Source organism: Muntiacus reevesi, chromosome 5, assembly GCF_963930625.1.
Source record: "Muntiacus reevesi chromosome 5, mMunRee1.1, whole genome shotgun sequence".
Taxonomy (NCBI): Eukaryota; Metazoa; Chordata; class Mammalia; order Artiodactyla; family Cervidae; genus Muntiacus; species Muntiacus reevesi.
Genome location: NC_089253.1, coordinates 43,275,288 through 43,297,171, shown reverse-complemented (window position 1 = coordinate 43,297,171; position 21,884 = coordinate 43,275,288). Strand labels below are relative to the sequence as shown.

The window sequence follows — 21,884 nt, the reverse complement described above, 5'->3', positions numbered from 1 at the left end:
AAGTCACCACTCGGGTGGCAGCTCTCCTCCAGCCCCACCCTTGCCCCCTCCTCACTGCTTTCATCCGGGCTTCCCATCTCCTCAGTGTCCTGGGTCAGACCGCACGCTCGCCGGAGCAGGGGTCAGCCTTGTCCCCAGCGCAGGTGGCCCCCCACCCACCCTGTCCCTGCGTCTCCTGAGGGTGACCTCCAGCCCCGGGGTGCCCCACCCCAAGCCCTGGGTGTGCTGGTCCCACAGCGCCCAGTGCTCTCAGCCAGGGCTGCCAGCTGTCCGTGTGGCCAGCCTCTCTCCGGGCTCACACCTCCCTCCCCCCAAACATGCCCGGCTCATCGCTGGGCATCTTCCCCACCTGCGAGTGCTCAGCTCTGCTCCCCAGGAAGGTGAAGCTCGGAGTCCTGGGCTCAGTCCAGTTCCTGAGACACACGCCACCCTCTGTTCCTAACCAGACACAGCTCTTTCTTGGAGCCGAGTCTCTGCCAGGCGTGTGGGCTGTAGCCCAGCGGCCTGGGGCCCTGAGCCGGGGCAGCCCTGGACTCCAGAGGGACAGGCTCCTCCCAGCAGCTGGCCAGATGGAGCCACAGTGGTGGGGCCCCCTCCCTGCTCACTGTGCCCGGGGCGTCTCTGCCTTCAAGGCAGCCTTTGTTCCTGGGGCCTGCAGCCGGAAGAACCACTGGGCAGCTCCTCGGCAGGAGAGCGTGAGGCCTCTGGGAAGCACTGGCTCTGCCCTCCAGCCAGCGGTGGGTCCCAGGTCAGAGACGCCCACAGGGTGCCACCTTCCCCCCAGCAGCTGGACAACCAGGGGGCAGGATTGCCCACCAGGGTGGGGGGGTGGGTAAGATGGTGGCCTCTGGGGACAGGAAGGGAGGCAGGGCGTGGGGTCTGGTTCAGCCCTTTTTTGACCCTCAGAGCCCTGGGCAATGCTCGGGGTGCCCTGGACAGCCTCTGCCCACATCTGCAGGAAGGTGGCCTTGGGTGTGACCCCCCATCCCCCGTGGACTGATGCACTGTCCCCTGTGCAATGCGGGTCACACAGTGCCCCAGGCTGCTCTCTGCTCCAGAGCTTCGTGAGTGCCAGTGGCCAGCGCCAGCATAAGGGCATGAGAATCTGGCCAATTCATGCCAAGCACCTCCCTCCACACCCTGAGTATCCGAGACATCATCCTACAGTTTGCATACCTCCAAGGACAGGGAGCTCACTCACTCCCCCTGGTCCAGCCTGGGACAACAGTCATCCTGAGCTAAAATGCGCTAGACACATCTGTCATCTGTCCTAGTTCTGCCCTCTCCCCCCTTCCCCAAGTCTGGGGGTCCTGCAGATGTGCTTCTGGGCCTCTGGTGACATCTTGAGGCCCCAGATCCTAGAACAGTGCTTCCCACCTCTCCACACCCCATACCAGCTTCAGCTGCAAAGACAGTCCTGAGAGAGACATAGGCTGGGACGGTGTCCCTCAAACCAGAAGAGGCTCCCGAGGAAGGACCAGCCCAGCGAGAGCCCAGGCTCCTGCACACCAGCCTCCCAGGCCCTGCCTCTCAGACAAGACCAAGACACGGGTCCTAGGCCTTCTTCGTCTTTATTATTTTTTTAACTCGGTCGCACCGTGTGGCATTGGGGTCATAGTTCCCTGACCAGGGATTGGACTGTATTGGAAGCACCATCCCTGTATTGGAAGCATGAGGTCTTAAGTGTTGAACCACCAGGGAAGTCCACGGCCTCCGTATTTGTTTCCTGCTCCGCGCAGTAAGGGCAGGTTGTGGTCATTACTCATCCTCCACGGCAAAGGTGAAGGGGCTCAGCTTGTAGCCGGAGCCCGAGTAGAACTTGTTCTGGAACTCCACCCTGGGGGAGGAGAGAGATGGTGAGAGGACCCCTGCACCCGGCCCATCCCCCGCGCTGCCCGCACCAGCCCATGGCCTCTCACCAGTGCAGCCGCAGCGCGTGCAGGAAGGCCGAGAGCCCCTCCATCACCAGCAGGATGGCCACGGTCATCACGGCGAAGGCGGCAAAGACAGGGACCAGAACCACGGCCTCCACGCCCATCTCTCCGCCCAGGCCCAGGCCAACTCGCATCACCATGGCCCACAGGACCTCTGACAGCTCTGCAGGTGAGGGAGGGAGAGGTGGGAATCTTGGCGCCCGAAGTCCATTCTCCCCGAGGGTCAGCAGGGGACCCCATCCCCCACCCCCCTTTCCAGACAGGGACACTGGGAAGTGCTGGGAGGAGATGTGTGGGGGGAGGCGCCGGGACTCACGGGCGTGGGCCAGGCTTAGGGCCCAGAGGCGCAGGTAGGAGGCCGTGTTGGAGATGCAGCCAAGGCAGAACTCGATGGTGTGGATGGCCTGGTGCATGAACACCTCGGACAGGACAAACTGGGGGGGACGGGCAGCAGTGAGGCCAAGCCGGGCTGCTGGCCTCCTGCGACCCAGGGAGTCCCCACACCCACCTCTTCCTCCTCTTGGTCCCCAGGGCATCCGGCCTTCTCCTCATCAGAGTTCTGGCTGGCCACAGACACGTCGGTCTGGCCCAGAAGCCCGGCCTTTTCCGCATCCTGGAGGTGGGAGCAGCAGCATCAGCAGACGCACGGGCCCGGGTGGGCTCTCACGGCCCGGATGCGACCCTCCGCGCCCAGCCCACACGCCTCCCCTGCCCCTACCAGCGGTCGCCGCCTCCGAGACTGGCGGCGCTGGTGCTTCCGGCGCAGGAACAGCGGCGTACCCAGCAGCAGCACGGGCACCGTGGCCAGGGCCAGGACCACCAGGGTGGACTGCACCACCTCCTGCGAGGGAGGGGCGGGAGTCAGGGCGCCACGCGGTTCCCGGGGCCCAAGGAGCCTGCCCCCCACTCCTCCGCCAGGGCCCCTCACGGAGCAGGGACGCCGCCCCACACGGAGTTCTGGGAGGACGGCACCCCAGGCTTCCAGCGCCCCCTCAGCTGGACCATCTCTGCTGGTCCTCCGACCTCCCTCCTCGCCTCACGGCCTCAGGTCTGCATCCCGCTTTACAGACCAGGAGCCTGCCGCCAAGGGGCGGGGCCCCGTCGTGGGGGTGGGCCCACCCGGCCCCGCCCCGCCCACCGGCCCCGCCCACCGACCCTTCTACGTCCCGCCCACCGGCCCCGGCCCCGCCCACAGGCTCTTCTACGTCCCGCCCACCTGCCCGCGGAAGAGCGGCCGGTTGGTGGGGCTGCGCGAGAAGAGGAACATGTTGATGAAGTGGATCAGGATGCTGGGGGCCGTGGCAGCGCCGTCGGCCGTGAAGCACAGCCACTTGTAGATGACCAGGAAGACCAGGTAGCCGAACAGCCCCAGCAGGAAGACCAGCTCGGGGAGGGTCTCCAGAAGCAACCGGTGCCACTGGCCGAAGTGCCTGGGGCAGGGGCGTCGGGTCACCAGGCCACTCTGGCCTGCTCAGGCCCCCCAACCCCAGGACCCCGGCCCTCACACGTGATTGAAGACTCCCAGGACCACCCCGAAGGTCATGTGGGTGACCCCCAGGATGACGGACATCTTCATCTTGAAGGAGTTGAGGAAGCTCAGGTGGTTGACCGCCAGGCTCCAGACCTGGGGGAGCAGGAGGGCCAGGGGGTCACGAAGGGGCCTCCCCACCCGAGTCACTCTCATCGGCCTGTGTGTGCCCCTCCAGGGCCCCCTGCACAATCCGTCACCCACCCGATGAGGGGCAGCAGAGCGGCATGGTTAAGAGCACAGTCTGGGCCCCTACCCCAGTTCCTCCTGGCCAGGCAACTCTGGGCATGTACCCTCAGCTTCCTCATGTATGAAACGGGGAGAGTATGCACTCCATGGAGTTGTCACAAGGACTGGACACAAAATCATTTCAACAAGGCCTCAGAACGGTGCCTGCCTGGCACAGAACACTGTCCTTATCAGGACTCACTTCTCTGCTTTTCAAGTGGCTGCAGTGTGGGCCCTGCCAGGCAGGCCCTGGTCTGGGGGACCCTGAGCTGAGAGCCCCAACCCACCCTCCCGCCCACACCACCCCATACGGATGGCCAGAACTCACAGGGTCGATGCCGAAGGGGTAGGGTCCCAGGAAGACGCCAGTGACGTTGGGGTCCAGGGCAAGCAGCTGGTGCTGGGCCAGGAAGGCATCGCTGTGACAAGAGTGGGGAGGGGGCGGTCAGGGGCCCAGGGGCCTTGGGACTGCAGTAGGGGAGTGGCCGGGCCTCACCTCCAGCCGGACTGGTTGGCCATGGCTGCCACACTCCAGCCTGAGGGGAAGATGGCCGTGGCGCGGCTGAAGCACTCGTTGTAGATGAAGCCGGTGTAGACGGAGAACAGGCCCATGAGCAGCAGCAGGTAGCGGCCCCCGAAGAAGGTCCTCCAGATCTGGGGGTGTGGGTATGGTGAGAGCCGGCCCCGGCCATGCCTGCACCCTGCTTCTCCCCCCACCCCCAGACCCCCGCCACCCCTCACCTCGTTCTGTGCTGACTTCACAGCCGGCTGGTTCTCGGCCAGCACCATGGCCAGGGCAAAGAGGAACATCAGCAGCCCGTGGCCCACGTCACCAAACATGACAGCAAAGAGGAAGGGGAAGGTGATGATGGTGTAGGGCGCTGTGGGCAGAGGGGCCATGCTGTGAGCCAGGACCCCGGCCCTGTAGAGGGGCCCCAAGCCAGGGTCCAGGGCCCCAGGAGACACAAAGGTGGTGTTTGCCAGGCAGGGCCGCCACACCACTTGCCTCCATGCAAGAGCCAGCCATCTACTAGCTGTGCAAACTTTGGCTAGTGTCTTAACCTCTCTGAACCTCCATCTACTCATGGGCAAAATGGAGATAATAATACCACTACTTTCTGGGGCTATTAAAAATGAGATAGCAGGCCATAAATAAGCAATATAAACTCATTAGTTCTAGCTATTATTTATGAAAAAAGCTTTAAGCAGAAGCACAGAGAGCCCAGTGGAAGTCCTGGCTGGCCCGTGGCAAGTTCCAGAAGGCCAAGTCGGTCACTTCATCTTTGGGGTCTCAGCTTCCCGTTAGCAAATAGGGAGAATTTCTCATAGATGTTAGGATTCTAATGCACATCCCAGTTATGGGTCGAATTGTGCACCCCGCCCCCACAAAGGTAGGTTGGAGTCATAACCCCCAGCTCCTTAGAAAGTGACCTCACTTGGAGATCCAATCTTTACAGATGTAACCAAGTGAAAACGAGGTCAGTAGAGTGGGTCCTAATCGAATATGACTGCTGTCCTTATAGAATGGGTGAATTTGGACCTTAGACACAGACACTGGAGAAGGCCATGCGAACGTGAAGACGGCTGCCTGCCAGCCAAGGAGAGAGGCCTTAACAGAAGCCCCCTCAAGCTCTCAGGAGGAACCAGCCCTGCCGACACCCTGATCTCAGGTTTCCAGACTCCAGAATGGAGAAATGATAAATACCTACTGTTGAAGCCACCCCATCGGGGATGCTCCGTTACAGCAGCCCGAGCAAATGAATACCTCCCCAGAGCTATTGCTGAGAGCTGGGGGCACATCAGCAGCCGTGGATACCTGGGGATCAGGCTGCTCCAAGCAGACTGCCACCTGCCAATGCAGAGGAACCACGGGCAGTCGAAACGGGTTGGGGGAGCGCACATCAAGCTCCCAGGTGCTGTCCTGGAGGGTCAGCAGGCCCCAGAGGACATGTGATCCAGGCCTCGGTTCACACAGCCCCAGATTCCACCCTCAGGTCCTGTTCGTACTACCTTGGGGGCCCCGAACCCTTTCTCCTGCCCACTGGGTGAGGCAGGACCCCTCCCTGGCCTCGGACTAAGTCCCACTCCTGAAAGGGCCCTCCTCACGCTTCACCCCCAGACCCCTCCTCTGGGCTCACACGGAGACGCCCTACAGCTCTCACCCAGCGACAGTGGGGCCACTGGGCCACTGGGCACACGGCAGCCAGCCTGCCTCAGGGGGAGTGCTGTCTGGAAGGAGAGGGACCGGGCGGGTGACAGGCCAGGTCCCACGGGCCTCGGGAAGGTGGCCAGGGCCAGGGAGAGAGGGAGCCAGTGCCCGCTGGCCCCAGGATGGACCCCAACGGGAGGGGTGGCCACACCCAGCTCCAGCCTCCTGGGGGCGGGCACCATGCTGCCAAATCTCTCACTTTTTGCCAAAGTCTTAGGAAAATGCAGACTTTTGCCAAAACTCCCTGGGGCTTGCAGCAGACGCTCGGCCCGGGTGGCACGGGGCCCTCGGCAGCTCTGTGTGGGCCCCTGCTGGGTGCACCAGTCTCCAAGCAGCAGCCTCGCCAGGCTGGTGAGCACCCGGGATGTGCCAGGAGCTGACGGCCTCGCTGCCTGCCCACAACTGGCTGATAACTGAGGGTGCTGGGTGTGGAAGCCCTGCTCGTCAGCCTTGAGACAGACACGCTCAAGGCCGGACTTCACCCAGGCCTGGCCCTGCTCTGCCGTCCCATCTCTGCATGCCTCCCCGTCCCCTTGAGGTCCCTTACTGGTTTCTCCCGGGAGCACATCTCTTAAGAGACCATTTGCACCAGAAATCCCACCTCAGGATCTGCTTCTGAGAAAACCTGACCTAGGGCTGTACCCAACTTAAACCTTTCAACATGTCTGGACAACATGGCCAAACAAAACACACCAGCAGACTGATTCTGGCCTCGTGGGCCACTGGTTTGCAACTTGTGGTGACCATTCATCTTCCCAAGACTGCTCAGAGCTGAACCGTTAACTCCATTTTACAGATGAGGAAACTGAGGCTCAGAGAAGCTAAAAAACTCATCAAAGTAAGCAAGTAGGATCTCAAACCCAGGCCACTCCTACTGCAAAACTACTGTTCTTTGCACAACTTAGCTGGCTCCCTTGTACGTGTAACAAGGTGGGGTTTTCTGGGGATAAACTCGAAGCCCCAAGGCGCCCTCTGAGAGCATGAGAAGCAGAGCGTGTCTCATCCCAGGAGGCCGGGGCAGCCCCAGCGTGGAGACGCAGCCCTGCCAGCCTTCCACCCAGGGCAGCAGCTGACCCTCCCGAAGGCTGGGTCTGCGGGAGGCGGCGGCCCTCACCGGGGTTGACCTCCTGGTAGCGGCCCACACCGTAGGCGTCCACGATGCCCTGGAAGCTGGCCGTGAAGCGGTTGGTACGGATGAGCGTGGGGGGCACGTCCCGGCAGGGGATGCAGTGAACCACAGCGCTCACACCTGCCTCGCTCTGGGGCACCCAGCAGGCAGGCAGACAGACAGACAGACAGACAGACAGAGAAGGCTGAATGCAGAGGCCTCCAGGGGCCTCGGACCTCCCCAGCCAGGCAGAGCTGGAGAGGCAGAGCACTGTGGGGACTCACCCGGGGCAGCCCCTTCTCTCACTGTGAAACCGGACGACCAACCCCACCTGCCCCCTGTTCAGGGGGCTTTAGGGACGGCCAGAGACTGGCCCAGAAGTCACTTGGGAGACACAAGCATGCTTCTCCCCATCCAGGTGGCTGGGGAGAGGGAACCCCTTGTTGCCGCCGGTGACCCTGCCTACCGTGGCCACCCCCGGGAGGCAGGGTCAGCATACCCATTTCACAGATGAGCCCAAGGCTCCCTCCAATCAGCCCAAGGTCACAGGGGCAGGGCCTGCAGAGCCTGGATCTCAATGTGGTTCTAACAACACCCAGCACGGCCTGCAGGGTACGATGGCCCATCCCAGGGCCTCAGGGGGAAGTGGGAGTGGGGAGAGGGCTTGCGGGGCCAGAGTCATCCTGGAGGACTCCCTGGAGGAGGGTGAGCCCCGGGAAAGGCAGCACACCCATGGCACGCGGGATGGGAAGTGTGTTGTGAGGAGGAGCCCCTGCCTGGCAGCGGGGCGGGGGGGAGGCCCCCCCCACTCACCGAGCTGTCCTGCAGGGCCTGCTGCAGGGCGGGCAGGTCGCGTGTGGCACACCAGGCCTCGGCGATGAGGCACTTGTGCGTGGAGCTCACGCTGCACTGGTTGAGGGCCAGGTACACGGCCTTCATCTTGCGGATCTGCACCTGCCAGGGCGGCAGCAGCCTCTGCACGCGGCCCAGCACCTGGCTCAGGAAGCGCTCCGTCTCCCCCAGGACCTGTGGCCAGAGCGGGCGGTCAGGGGGGCGGTGGGCCGGTGGGGTGGCGGCTGGAGGTCCACCGCGGCCGCGGGCACCCACCTCCTGCAGCTCCTGGCTCTGCTGTTGCAGCTGCTGCAGGGCCGCGCACTGGGCCGCCTCCTCCTCCACGAATGGGAAGACGTGGCAGTGGAAGCTGGCAGGGAGCCGGGCGGTGAGCGGGGCCCGGGGTCCAGGCCTCGCCCACACGAGTGTGGAGGATGGTGTGGGCTCAGCGTCGAGGCGGGGGGGGAACACCCAGGGCCCCGGGGGGCTCACCAGTCAGTGATCTTGCGGATCTTCTGCCCGATCTGCCCGCCCCAGTAGGAGATGAGGAAGGTCATCCACGTGGCAGGCTCACCCTGCAGAGGGGGGCCCAGGTCACCCTGCAGTCCACGGGGGGCGCACCACCGCCCAGGCTGCTCCCCGCCCGCGCCTGCACACCGTCACCGGGTCCTCCAGCTGCTGCTCCGTCTCCCGGAAGCTGGCGATGAGGAAGCCGCGGCAGGCCCTCCAGAGCAGGCGCTCCAGGGCTGCGGCCTTGTGGGGTTCCACCGCACCGGCCACGAAGCTGCGGGGCCAGGCGGGACTGGGCAGGGGCTGCGCCGACCTCCCCTCCCTTCCACCCCACCTCCCCATCCGGGCCAGGCACCCCACCCCTCACCCCCAGGGGGTAGGCAGAAGCCCACCCGGCACACACACAGGTAGGAGGGGAAGAAACCCGTGGGCCGAGGGGAATCCCAGGCCCGAGGGAGGAGGAGGCGGGGGGCAGTCTGAGGGAGCACTGGACAGGGAGTCTGCGCTGGTCGGAGAGCGCGCCAAGCGGCCCCTCACTTACTTGACCCTCAGGTCCTGGTGCGGCCCTCCGGGGGCCTGGAGCAGGGGGGTCCTTTCCGACGGCTCATCTGTGTGCCTGGCTGCCGACTAGGAGCCGAGTGGCACCGTGAGCCCCAGCCTGGGGGGCCCGGCACCCCTGCCCTGCGCCCCCGCCCGGGGGCCACACTGACCGGGGGGCTGTGGCCCTGGCCCAGCACGGCCGAGTGGAGCTGCAGCTGGTGCCACTGGGCCCGCAGGGCCTGCTGGTTGCCCCGCACGTCCCGGAGCTCCTGAGCCAGGCGGTCAGTCTCCTCCTGGATGCGCAGAAGGTCGCGGGGCGGGGGCGCCGGCAGCCCCCCCTCGGGCAGAGGCAGCGTCAGCCCAGCCCGCCGCACCTCCTCCTGCAGGAAGGCTGGGTGCGGAGGGGAGGGGTGTCAGGGGGCGCCGCTCGGGGGTCGCCACCAGCTAATGGCCGCTACTAGCCAAGGGCTGGAAGGCTTCCCCAGCAGTTCTTCGGGCAAAGAATTCCGCCTGCCAGTGCAGCGGACACCGGAGACCCAGGTTCGATCCCTGGGTCGGGAAGATCCCCTGGAGGAGGAAATGGCAACCCACTCCAGTAATCTTCCCTGGAGAATTCCATGGACAGAGGAGCCTGGTGGGCTGCAGTCCAGGGGGTCACAAAGAGTCAGACATGACTGAGCAACTGAGCGCACACACAGCCAAGGGCTGGCTAACATCTAGGGGATTCCAAATGTCACCTCAAATTCCCCTGGCCACCAGCCAACTGATTCACTGAGTCCAAGACCCCAGAAAAACCTCAGGCTAAATGTCCACCCCTGTGTGTTTACTTTGCTTCCCCGCCCCGGGGCTCTTCTGGGCTGCTCTCCGTCGGTCCCCAGCCCCTGGCCTGGGTCCCACAGCAGTCTTCCGGCAGGAGGCAGCCTAGCACTGCAGAGCCTCGGACAGCAGCTTGCGTGCAGGCCCACGGAGGACCTGCCTGACTACTTAAAACCCATCAGGCAAGCCAACCATTAACCAGACGCTCTATCTTCCCACTGTGCCGGGTCCTCCTGGTAGGGGTTTCTGGAACACAACCTAGGGCAGGGGTCCTTCTTGCCCAGGTCCAAGGAGAAGCTACTCCTTGGGGCACCGAGCCAAGATTGGTGGCCTCTGTTCACCCCAGTCCACCAGCAGCAGAGAAAGTTTGGTCCACGCTTCTCTACTGCTTAGAGACCTACAGGTGGCGCTCAGCATCTGCAGGATGATGTCCTGAGTCCTCACTCGGCGCTCAAGGGCTCGTCCAAACCCTGGCCTGGGCATCAGCTCAGCTCACTCAGGAACACCCCACAGATCCCAGCTGCCCTGACCTAGCTCTCCCTTCTCTGCCTTCCAACTGGGTGCCTGGGACTCTTCCTTTCAGACCAAGCTCCACTGGCACCTCCTCCAGGAAGCCTGCCTGGGGTGTGCAGGCCCAGGGCCAACTCACTGAAGGTCTTCTCCAACTCTTCACAGCGCCGAACATCCACAACGAAGCGTCTCTGGAAGGCACTCACCGAGGCGTTGAGCTGTGGTTGTGCATGGAGGGATCAGTATTCCAGGCCGGGGGGCCAAGGAGGTCCCCCACGAGGGCCAGGCTGGCTCTCCTTAGGCCATAGCTGCCTCCCCCAAAAGGTGCTGACCACACCATGACCCTCTCGATGCCCAGGTGAGGACGACCAAGCCCCACGTGGACCAGGGCCGAGGAGGCCTGGCTGAACCCAGGCTGGGGCAAGTGTAAGTAAAGCCAGCCTTCTTGAGAACAGAGTACCCAGGGACAAAGGCCGCTGGGATTTGAGCTGGGCAAGGGGTCAGAACAGGGCGATGGTCCACCCTCTGGGATGCCCAGGGATGAGGCCTCCCCCCACACCCATCCCAGCCCCACTCACATCCCTGAACTCCACCAGGCCCAGCTCCCCGAGCTGGCTCACGCAGGTGTAGGCGGCAGCTGTGGGCAGGAAGAGCTGGACCAGTGCCACCTCCTCACTCCGGAACAGGGAGCCCATGGTCCTGCGGGGCAGGCAGGCATGGGGGCTCAGGCTGCGAGGCAGGAAACAGGCAGCTGCCCCCCGCCTAGGAACTCCATGCTCCTATGATCCTGCAAGGTGCTGTCATCACCCCATCTGACAGATGGGAAAACTGAGGCCCAGGGCGGCTCAGCGGGGTGCTGAGGTCACACCAGAAGTAGGCGGCGCAGCTGACCCCACGGCCAGACCCAGAGTCCAACCCCAAGCTCCTTCCCAGCTGGGTCTGACGTGTCTGAGACCCTGCACTCCCAGCTCCTGGCGACACTGGCTTTTCTCACACCTGGCCCCCTCTCCGTGACCTGCCCTCACCTCTTCAGGGCCCCAGGTCAAAGGCCACCTCCAGCGCTGACCCCCTGACCCGCCACGGCCAGCGGGATCCCTCGCCTTTCCACCCCAGGGAGTATCCATGACAAGGACACAGGGCTGAGGTCTGGTCTGTCCCCTTGGGCGGTCGGAGCCTGCCTCTGTCCTGCGGCATCCGTGTGCTGAGGGGGTGGGGGCCACCCCGGGCCTCGGGGAAGACACCGTGGACAGGCAGGGCCTCTGAGCACGGAGGACCTTCCCCCGGGGCCTGGGCAGCCCCGCCGCAGCCCCGGGAGGAGTCCTCCAGGTGTCGAAACCACCGAAAGTGAAACTATGGAAACTGAATGGGCAGGAAGGGCCTGGCCGGGGCCCTGCTCCAACGTCGGCGGGGGAGGCTCCCCTGGCCTCCAATGGACCCTGTGGACACTCGGCCCACAGGCCAGGACTTGACGGCTGCTGCCCTGGGCGCCCGGGGCCGACCCGGCCCCTCTGTGGGACTCCATTTCCTCAGCTCTCCCATTGAGGTGGGAAAGGGGCAGGGCCAGGCGAGGGCCCCGCTGAGGGTGAACCACCCGCTGCCTGGGCTGGGACCACCTAGCGGGTCACTTCCTCTCCTGGGTCTGGTTAACTTAAGAGTAAATAGGAAAAGCAGCCCTTTCCCCAGCTGGAGAGAATGGCGAGAGACGGCTGGGGGCCCTGAATAGGGGAGGGTGAGCAGACGGCCCAGGGACGGAGGCTCTGAGCCCTGCCCAAGCTGGGGTTAGCTGTGTGTCCTTGGGGGACTCTCCCACCCTCTCTGAGCCTCCACTTCCTCTTTGGGTGAACGGGACTCGGCCACTCAGCATAAGCAGGACCTGGTGGGGAGATAAAAATAACCAGGGTCCCCATGTACCTCCTCACCTCCACTACCTCATTTAAAACTAACAGCAGGCCTTGGAGGCGAGGGGCACTGTACCCCTGTTTTATAGACGGGTCAGCAGATGGCCAAGTCAGGCAGGAGCCCGGTCTCCGGGCTGCAGGTTTGGAAGTTCCGGCCTGAAGTATGTCCTCAGAGGGAGGGTTTTTCTTTGCCCCAGGCTCCCTGAAAGGCGGGGCTGGCCAAATGAGGGGTTGCAGGGAGCTAGATCCGGGATCGCGGTGGGCAGCAGTCCCGGACAGCTGCTGTGACCAATCTGGCCTGGTACCCGGCTCACAGGGCCACAGGGTCTGGCCCTCCCCTTGGGTGGTCAGCACAGGAGTTCAGAGACCTGGTCAGACCCCTCCCCTGGGGTTTCAGCCCTCCACTGGCTCATCCCCTCCCCCTCCTCTACCTTGGCCCCTGCCTGGGCCAGGACCCACACCCGCGACATTTACAAAGCAAATGAAGGGGCCGAGGTCCTTCAGGGTCCAGACTAGTCACTTTTGTGCCCCCCGCCTCCTCCCTTGGGAGGCTGGAGGCTAAGGCCAGCTCCTCCAAACACCTCTCCTCTGAGACCCTGGCTCGCCACGATGAGCCACGCTGCGGGCGAGGGTCTGCACTCTCTTCTAACTCTGCCTCTTCCTCGTTGGGTTGGGCCTCAGTTTCCACATCTGTAGAATGGGTTCCTCCCTCACAAGAAGATGCAGCAGAGAAAGCTCTGAGCAGAGCCTGGCCCAGCAGAGCTCAATACGAGGAATCACAGGCTGTTAACATCCCCATTCTCCTCCTCTTCCTCCTCTGAGTCGCCTCTGTGCACCCCCACCCCCCACGCCCCAACAAGGGCTGATACCCGCGGGCCTGCGGACTGAGCTGCCTCTACTGAACCACACGGGTGGGGGCGCCAAGACTCCCTTCCGGGGCGGAGGGAAGCGAGGGCGGCAGGCAGAGCGGAGGGCCCCGCAGCCCGCTCTGGGGCACTCACCCCGGGTCGGCCGCACGCGGCACCGCTCGACTCCACTCGGATCTCCTGGCTCAACTTCTCTCTGCCTCCGCGGCGCCCACGCAACTCACTTTTCCCGACAGGCGGGGCCGGGAGGGGCGGAGCCAGGGAAGCCACGCCCCCAGGCAGCCCCGGACCCGCCCCCGGAGTCCTGGCGCGGGTGCGCGAGCCCCGGCCGAGGGCGGGTGGGAGGCAGGCCTCGGGCTGGGTCCTGGCTTGCTCGACCCCCAGGTGGGAAACCGTTCAGAGCCGTGAGCCGCCTAAATCTGGGCGAGGAGGCCCAGACCCCAGGGCAGACACTGGCGCCCACCGTGCCCGTCTACAAGGCTGGGATGTGGGGAGGTGCCCAGCCTGTGGGCACCTGTCGCATGTCGGGACCTCCACCACCTGGGCCTGTGGCTGACAAGACCCCCGATACGCTCGGGCCCCAGGCCCGACCCACGTGTCCCCACCTCTGGGACCCCTCCCCTCTTGAGTGAGGGTGTAGTCAAACAGGTCCTTCTATCTTCCTGTTTCTGAGCACCGGCCTGGACTCCAGGCCCAGTGCTCTGGGCCCTTGGGTGGGCGGCTGCCCTTCTCTGGGCCTCTTCCCTCAGTGGCAGCAGAATCCCGAGGGCCAGGTGGCAGACCGCAGCCAGCAGGTGCTGGGGAGTGCTCTGCCCTCACTGTCGCTCCTCCTGTGACTGGACTTATCCCTGTGTCCTTACTCCTAATTAGCTTCATGCAGCCTGTCCGGTCCCAGCCTGTGGGTCACCACTGTCCAGCTGCCTGCACTTTGGACGGCCAAGACTGTACCCACTGGGGCCCGTCAGATCTGGTGATCCTTGAACCCCCAGCAGAGGAAGGGCCTCTGGTGGTGGTGGTGGTGTAGTCACTAAGTCGTATCCAACTCTTGTGACCCCATGGACTGTAGCCTGCCAGGCTCCTCTGTCCATAAGATTCGCCAGGCAAGAATACTGAAGTGGGTTGCCATTTCCTTCTCCAGGGGATCTTCTCGACCCAGAAATTGAACCTGGGTCTCCTGCATTGCAGGTAGATTCTCGCCCAACTGAGCTATAAAAGACCAAGGGTCTCTGAGGGGTGGGCAAATGGAGCCCCAGAGCTGGGGGCTGGAAACTGAGTCACAGCCAAGGTGTCTTCGGAAGAGTGGGGGACACTTTTGGTAGGGTTACTTTCAAGGAGAAATTTCAACACAACTTAACTGAGTGCCAGCGGGGGCCTCAGGTCAGTGCTTCCTATGTAGGGCAAACTGGAACTCCTAACATGGTTCAAAATGGCCTTAAGAGTTGCACTCTGACCTGGCAGTAAGGGAAGGAATTAAGTCAGGGGCTGGACAGGTTCATCTGTGGTGCTAGAGAAGACTCTTGATAATCCCTTGGACAGCAAGGAGATCAAATCATTCAATCCTAAAGGAAATCAACCCTGAATATTCATTGGAAGGACTGATGCTGAAGCTCCAATACTTTGGCCACCAGAGGCAAAGAGCCAACTCATTAGAAAAGACCCCAATGCTGGAAAAGATTGAGGGCAGAAGGAGGCAACAGAGGGCAAAACAGTTGGATGGCATCATCGGATGAATGGACGTTAAGTTTAAGCAAACTCTGGGAAATGGGGAAAAGACGGGGAAGCCTGGTGTGCTGCAGTTAATGGGGTCAGAAAGAGTTGGACATGACTGAGTGAACAATTTCCCTGTGTACAGATAGACTCAATGTCAAGCATCTAATACTGGCTGTCTGAAAAAAAGCAAAACTAGAAGTGATTTAGGATATTCAAGCCTGCCTCTGACAGCTGGCCTATTTTTTGGAGTTCCTGCTGCCAGCAGCTGCCAGGACTAACAGTGCTGGACTCATTGACACTCCCAGGGCTCAAGTTGTCCTTTCTGGTCCTGTACTTCTTATCTCTGAGCCACCCTGTGGGATGTAAGGTCCCCAAAACCTTGGCCAGTGGTGGGACCACACAGGTCCTGGGAGATGGCCCAGCAGGGTCTGGTAAGCAGGCCCATATGTCAGCAGGTGGTCTGAGAAAGGGGGGTCTCCAGGAATGAGTTGGGCAAAGTCTGGGCTTCTCTGCTGCAGGCCTTCTCAGAGCCTTGAATATGCTCCCGGGCAGAGCCTGTCCCAGGAGAGGCCCCTTGGGGCACTTCCTACAGTTACTGATGCAAAGAACACCCTCCCCCTTCTAAGAAGCATCTGGGGAGATGAGAGTTTTGTAAAAAAGCACTTTTGGAAATGATGAAGGGAATTCTTGAGATCTCTCAGACCTCAGTTTTTTCCTCAAGATGCGTGCTGTGTGACCTTTAGCAGGTCACTTCACCTCTCTGAGCCAGCCTCCTCACTGCTGAGAATGAACTGAAATGTTCTCACACCGCTCAGCACCAAGTCAGAAGGGGTTGTTGTGGGGGCTATTCTACTGGCACTGGTCCCCAGAAGGACCCACATTGCTTTGCTGGGGCTACAAAGCAGGAAGTCCTGAGCAGCAGAGGCCACGCGAGCAGTCTGCTCTGAGGAACTTGGGGAGGAAAAGGAATGTGGCTGGAGGACAGGCAAAGCCAGCTCACAGGCAGCAGGGCTTGTGTCATCCCCTCGTGACTGTTACCCCAGAGCAGGCTTCCCCCACTCTGCCCCTGGCAAGGATGCCCTGGCCTTTCCAAGTTCCTGCTACTTGATGTACTTCTGCCTGCGGTTGGGCAAACGAGACTTTGCCCAACTTATTTCTGGAGAGCCCCCTTTCTCAGACGGCTCTGGGTTCTCAAGAGTCTCAGCTGTGGGTGGTCCTCAGGAGAGGACAGGCCCGGCCTCACCAACTGGACACACAGGATTATGCAAACAGTGCCCCGAGCCGACCTTCAGCTAAGCCTTTGTGGAATATGCCCAGGAAGACGTGTGGGCCGCAGGCTGCTGTGGGCTGGGGCCCAGCCACAGGGAGGGCCTGGCAGGTCCCACAGGAAGGCAACTTGATCCAAGGATCTGATCCAACGGAAGAATCCACAGGCTGCGGACGGTCCCAGCCCAGACAGCAGACGCATGACAGAGGCAGTGGGGGAGGTCAGAGCTTTTTATTGGGCAGGAGGGGCCACGGACAGCCGGTCATCGGTAAAGGTAGTCGGCCTGGATGTTGGCGGCGATCTCGGCCTCCCACTTGTCCCCGTTGTTGAGCAGCTTCTCCTTGTTGTACAAAAGCTCCTCGTGCGTCTCCGTGGAAAACTCGAAGTTGGGGCCCTGCGGGCGGGGAGCAGGAGCAGTTGAGTCAGGCCCCTCCCAGGAGCTCCTGCCCCCTCCTCCCCCACCGCGGGGCCCCGCTCACCTCCACGATGGCGTCCACGGGGCAGGCCTCCTGGCAGAAGCCGCAGTAGATGCACTTGGTCATGTCGATGTCGTAGCGCGTGGTCCGGCGGCTGCCATCGGCCCGCGGCTCAGCCTCGATGGTGATGGCCTGGGCGGTGGCACAGGGGACTGTCAGCTGCTAGCCACACTGGCCCCTGGCACAGGATTCAGCCCTGCATGTGCCTACAGAAAGGCCCCTCTGTCGTCCACTCTCAGCCCTCGTGGGCCTTTCCTGACTCCCCTCCTAAGAGGCCACGTGGCACATCCATGAGGCTGGCCCCTGCATGCTTGCCCGAGCCGATACTCTCATTTGCTATCAGCTAGCACCTCCTGCCCGAGGACGCGAGTCCCACGAGGAGAGGGCTGTTGCCTGCCTGGCACACCATAGCACCTGCAGCCCCGGGGGGTTTCACCCTGTAAATAATGCCCACTTTCTGCTGGCTGCATGTTGAACAACCCTCCCAACTACACCTAGTTATCTCCACTTAATGCATGAGAAAACTGAAGCTCAGAAAGGTGGAGGGCCTTCCCAAAGCCAAGGAGCAAACGAGGGGCAGAGCCCAGACTCAAACACGGGTCCTTAATTCTCAGTTCCCAGGTGCAGCCTGGCACCGCCGAAGGAAGGGGTGGCCCAGGGCTTCCGCAGAGGCGAGGACCTTCAAAGGGATGTGGCCATGGCCCTGAGATGTCCCCAGGAGCGTAAGGCCCACCGCTCACAGAGGGACCTTTGCCTAGTAGCCTCTCTCTTTGTGCCTCAGTTTCCTCCTCTATAAAAACAGGGATGATAACCCTGACCACCTAGAGCTGCTGCAGAGAGAGGTCGTGAGCTTGGCACAGTGCTGGTCTATGGTCGGCACTCACTGCCCGGATGCCACTGTTATTTCTGGGGGGCTCCTATGTGCTCCAGAGACGGGACCGCAAGGCCACAGCTCACGGGCTGCAGAACCTGGGAGTGATGCAGGAGACGAGCCAGGACTCGGGCGGGAGCTGTCCCGAGTCACAGAGACGTGGCCGGAGCAACCGCTGGGAGGGGACGCTGTGTGGACAGTGAGGACCCTGTGCCTGCTGCGTACTGCCGGCCACATCCACCACCTGAGCGCCTCCCACTTTGTCTGTTTCTGAACCCACAGGCTGTGACTCTTGGCAGTCCGTGCGGGACCCTCTGACAGAACCAAATGCCAGGGGCTCAAAGGAGCTGCAGCCAGGGGCAGCGGGCGGCCCGAGTGGCCCCGGGTCCGGCCCCGTGAAGGGCGCACGTGTAGGCAGGGCTCCTGACACTGCTGCTGCACCATGTCAAAGTGGAAGCTCCAGCCTGGCTCTGACACTCACGACCAGACCCCCAAGGGCAGGCCCCAAGTGTGTCCCGTGGTCTGCTCAGGACTGGAGGCTTCCCTCCGTTGACTCACCACCTCTGAGTCGGCTGCGGCAAAAAGGCCTCATGGTTCCTATCCCGGGGCAAGTGGCTCAGAGCGGGAGGGGACTTCCCTGGGGACACACCCAGCAGGGGCTTAAGAACTGGGACCCAGGGCTGCCCGCATCTCTCTCTGCAGCAGACTGTGGCCGCCCCTTCCCAGTGGCCGGGGTCAGGGCGGCGGTCAGCTGGGGTCGGGACATACCTGGGCAGGGCAGACGGCCTCACAGAGCTTGCAGGCGATGCAGCGCTCCTCCCCGGACGGGTATCGGCGTAGTGCGTGCTCCCCGCGGAAGCGCGGGCTCAGTGGGCCCTTCTCAAATGGGTAGTTGATGGTGGCCGGCTCGCGGAACAGGTAGCTCAGGGTCATGCCCAGGCCTGGGGGCAGCACGGGCGCAGTGGAGGGGGGCCCTCCTCCCTCCCACATCTCTACCCACCCTGAGCCCGCCTCGAGCCTCCCGTCCCCCGAGGCCCACCTCGGACGAGCTCGGTCCACAGCAGGGTCTGTGCTGCCCGGTCGGTCACCGACTTCATGTCCATCGCGGGCTCCCGCAGGTTCACATACTCTGCAGGGGAGGCGGGCAGAGAGGCCATGGCAGGGACCGCGCACAGGCCCTCTTCAAGGACTCCAGCTCAGGACATGAGGCCTGGCCTCCTAGACGTAAGAGCTGGGTCCCTGGGGGGCTTGTTCATTCGCCAAACGCCCCTTGCCTCAATAAGCGACCCCCGAGGCTGGCCTCCAGCCAGGGTCAGTCCTGGCCTGCTTCTCCGCCTGTGTGGCCATCCAGGCCCAGAGGGGATGCAGGTGGGGCTTGGGTGCTTGGGTCCTGAGGAGGAGATACAGGCTACCAGGGCTCACACCTGGCAGTCCCCTCCTTGTCCCACACAGGGAGGTCTGAGATCACATGTATAGCCACAGGGAAGGACCACTACCACCCCCACCCTGCCCTGCAATAACAGACCCCACCCCCATGAATCATCTTGATCACCCGCTTCATTTTACAGAAGGGAAACTGAAGCTCCGAGAGGGGGAGCCCCCAGCAAAGCCAGGACGAGAACCCAGGCCTTCTCCCCTGCCCCCGGCAGGACCATGATCACCAAGCCTGAGGCTCGAGGCACCCCGGGACTCACTGTAGGTGGCTGCCACTGCACTGCTGTGAAGGCCCCGGCCACTGGCATGCCCTGCAAGGAGAAGGGTTACGCCGTGCAGATGTGACCTCATGCCGGGAGGCTGGGCGCCCACACCCAGGAAAGGTGCCCTTGGTCCTACCTGCACGTGCGGCCTGGGCCTGGGCCAGGGCCCGAAGCAGCGTGGGCATGGTCAGGCAGCGCATCTGTGGGGTGTGAAAAGAGAGGCAGGCACAGGTGGGTCCCAGACAGGTGTGGTCCTCCCCATGTGAAACTCCAGCACGGCAGGTGCCCCGACCCTTGACCCCAGTGCCACTGTGGCGTCTCGGCCCCTGCTCACCCTCGTTCCTACCAGAGGCACGGATGGCCTCCCTGTTCCCAGCAGCTGCCCCTCTCAGCCTCCACCCTGACCCAGGTAACACTGCCAACCGCCACTTGCATTTATTGAGAGCTAGCCGTGCCAGGCACAGTGCTAGGGGTCACGGGTGAGACGCTGTCATGTTAAGTGACTTGCCCAAAGTGGCATACTGAAGGGAGGGTTCCAGATGTGAACCAGGCCAAGCCCCACCCTTCACACCCCCCAGCCTTCCCCTGCTGGGACCCCTTAAAGGCTTAAATAACCCTCAAGATCAAATTCCTCTCCCCTGCCCCCCGCATCAAGGTCCTTCTGCAACTGCCTCCCTGCCTGCCGAATGACCTTGGGTTCTCTCCTCTGTGATAAGGGGCTCCCGGGGATGGAGGGCGGCTCGAAGAGGCCACGGGTTTAGCCCAGAGCCGCAAAGTGCCCTTCCCGTGACCTGCGACCTCTGGCGGGCCCATTTCTTTCGACCGCTGACTTCAGGGTCAGGTGCCCAAACCGGCTCCTGCCTTAACTCTCCTCCCGACCTCTGACCCCGCGGAGTCGGCGGCGCATGCGCCCTGGAGGCCGCCGGCGTCTCGGTCACCCCCGCCCCCGGCCGCACGCCCAAGGACACGGCAGCCGCGCGTGCCGAGAGCAGGCCGAGGTGAAACCTGGGCGCGGAGCCGGCAGGGCCCACGGGGGCCGCACCCCCGCCCCCGACGCCGCGCTGCCTAGACGCGGCCTTAAGGGCTGAGTCCGCATCACCCACCTTGAAGCGCGGCCGCTCCGTCCCGTGCAGCGCGGCCCTTCCGCCGAGAGGCGGAGCCTGCCTCCCGGGACGCTGCCATTGGGCCGGCTGGCTTCGCCATTTCCGCGCGGACTCTCCATGGCGTGGTCTGATTGGCTGGCGGTGCAGCCGAAGGAGGCGGGATAAAAAAAAGTCTTCTCCCGATTGGCTAGGGAAAAGCAGGCGCTGGAAGGGCGAAGGAGCCGGGACTCCCGAACCCTTAGAGGCGGGACATCCGAGGCGTGGTTTCAGGGTGCAGCTCCCTTCCGACCGGGCCCTCCGGGTGAAGGGAGACGCGCTGCGCCCCGGCGGGGTACGGGCGGTAACGGTGATTCTGTCCCATAACTGGGCTTTGGTAGGCTTTTGGGCTTCCCTTGTAGCTCATCTAGTAAAGAATCTGCCTGCAATGCGGGAGACCTGGCTTGGGAAGATCTCCTGGAGAAGGAAAAGGCTACCCACTCTATTATTCTGGTCTGGAGAATTCCATATACAGTCCATGGGGTCACAAAGAGTCGGACACGACTGAGCGACTTTCGCTTTCACTTTGGAGCCCTCCAGTCAGGAATCCTCCAGTTAGGATCCTCCAGGCAAGAATACTGGAGTGGGTTGCCATTCCCTTCTCCAGGGGATCTTTCCGACCCAGTGATCGAACCTGGGTCTCCTGCACTGCATGCAGACGCCTTATCATCATAGCTGTGCTTGCTCTATGCCAAACCTCCACCCGGGCAGCTTCACTTAATCCTCACCGCAGCCCTGTGTGGAGGAACGATTTACGAATGGGAAAACTGAGACCCGGGTTTGTGCAGGAACTTGGTCCAATCCTTGAGAGCTGCGCAGTGCGGCCGCCTCAACCGCTCCTGGATGTATACCACTCGGGAGCCCCGTAACCCAAACAGCCACCAAACAAACCCATGTTTCCTCCCGGTGACGTGTGGCAGAGGGAACTGGGAGGCTGCAGACACTGAGAAGACCCTTGAAGGCCTTCTGTGTCTTGTGGGGAGTGGGCGGGGAGTGGAATGTGCACAAGGTCGTCTTCCTGGAAGAGCTGGCATCCAAGCAGTGAGCACGAAGTACTTGGGCAGAACAAGAAGGGCCAGAGGGCGCGCCCAGGGCATGTGCTGAGGCCGCTGGAGGAGGACACATCCAGGGCATCAGAAGAGGACAAGGATGGCGGTGTGAGGCGTACGCAGGGCTGTGGCAGAGCCTCCCAAGGGAAGTTTCCCGTCCAGACTTGTGGGCCAGAGGGAGCCAGTGAAGGGGTTCAGGCTGAGGCCTGGCATGGTCCAGTGGGCTTTGGGACAGTCCGTGGGTGCACTGAGGAGAAGGACTGGGCCTGCGGGAAGAGGGTAGGTGATGGATGGCCCTGGGCACAGCCTTTAGAGTGTGAATTGGGGAGATCTGTGGAGTCATCAAATCATCAGGAATTGCTCAAAGATGGGACTCGGGAGGTAGAAGGGAGTGTCCAGCAGGAGGCCTGGGAGTTTGACAGCTGAATGGGTGGGGACCACTCCATAGCATCGAGGTTCAGGAGGACGAACAGTTCAGGGAAAAGGATGAGCCCAGGGTGGGACATGGAAAGGGGAGGGTGCCCAGGGCCAGCCACTTGGGGGACAGGAGCGTGTTCAGAGCACCTCTGAAGCCCGAGCTGAAGGGAAGGGGGATCTACTGTGGGCATCTCGTCAATCTTTCCTGGAGGGAGAGGTGGGGAGAGAGACGAGGGAGGCAGTGTCCCCCCACCCGAATGAAGAGACAGGACGCTGGAGC

General features: G+C 62.7%; 2 protein-coding genes across 3 annotated transcripts; both read right to left on the bottom strand.

Moving 5' to 3' along the window:
• Nucleotides 1-1,555: 1,555 nt before the first annotated feature.
• On the bottom strand, nucleotides 1,556-13,240 carry TCIRG1 (T cell immune regulator 1, ATPase H+ transporting V0 subunit a3). The gene is made up of 20 exons (XM_065937915.1): nucleotides 13,114-13,240; nucleotides 10,793-10,913; nucleotides 10,354-10,432; nucleotides 9,059-9,279; nucleotides 8,890-8,975; nucleotides 8,496-8,622; nucleotides 8,331-8,413; nucleotides 8,115-8,208; nucleotides 7,821-8,033; nucleotides 7,014-7,158; nucleotides 4,432-4,571; nucleotides 4,187-4,344; nucleotides 4,019-4,109; nucleotides 3,440-3,558; nucleotides 3,151-3,364; nucleotides 2,653-2,775; nucleotides 2,443-2,547; nucleotides 2,251-2,368; nucleotides 1,920-2,097; nucleotides 1,556-1,837 (listed from the first exon to the last, which is right to left on the bottom strand). The coding sequence occupies exons 2-20, from the start codon at nucleotides 10,907-10,909 to the stop codon at nucleotides 1,759-1,761; spliced, it is 2,490 nt and encodes an 829-aa protein (XP_065793987.1). The 5' UTR covers nucleotides 10,910-10,913; nucleotides 13,114-13,240; the 3' UTR covers nucleotides 1,556-1,758.
• A 2,927-nt stretch (nucleotides 13,241-16,167) lies between these two features.
• On the bottom strand, nucleotides 16,168-20,188 carry NDUFS8 (NADH:ubiquinone oxidoreductase core subunit S8). 2 transcript variants are annotated; one of them, XM_065937913.1, is made up of 7 exons: nucleotides 20,103-20,188; nucleotides 19,136-19,199; nucleotides 18,997-19,047; nucleotides 18,342-18,431; nucleotides 18,071-18,243; nucleotides 16,435-16,563; nucleotides 16,168-16,349 (listed from the first exon to the last, which is right to left on the bottom strand). In XM_065937913.1, the coding sequence occupies exons 2-7, from the start codon at nucleotides 19,197-19,199 to the stop codon at nucleotides 16,218-16,220; spliced, it is 639 nt and encodes a 212-aa protein (XP_065793985.1). In that variant the 5' UTR covers nucleotides 20,103-20,188; the 3' UTR covers nucleotides 16,168-16,217. The 2 variants fall into 2 exon arrangements, with proteins under 2 accessions (XP_065793985.1, XP_065793986.1); XM_065937914.1 differs by lacking the exon at nucleotides 20,103-20,188 and adding an exon at nucleotides 19,691-19,891.
• Between the last annotated feature and the right edge of the window lie 1,696 nt (nucleotides 20,189-21,884).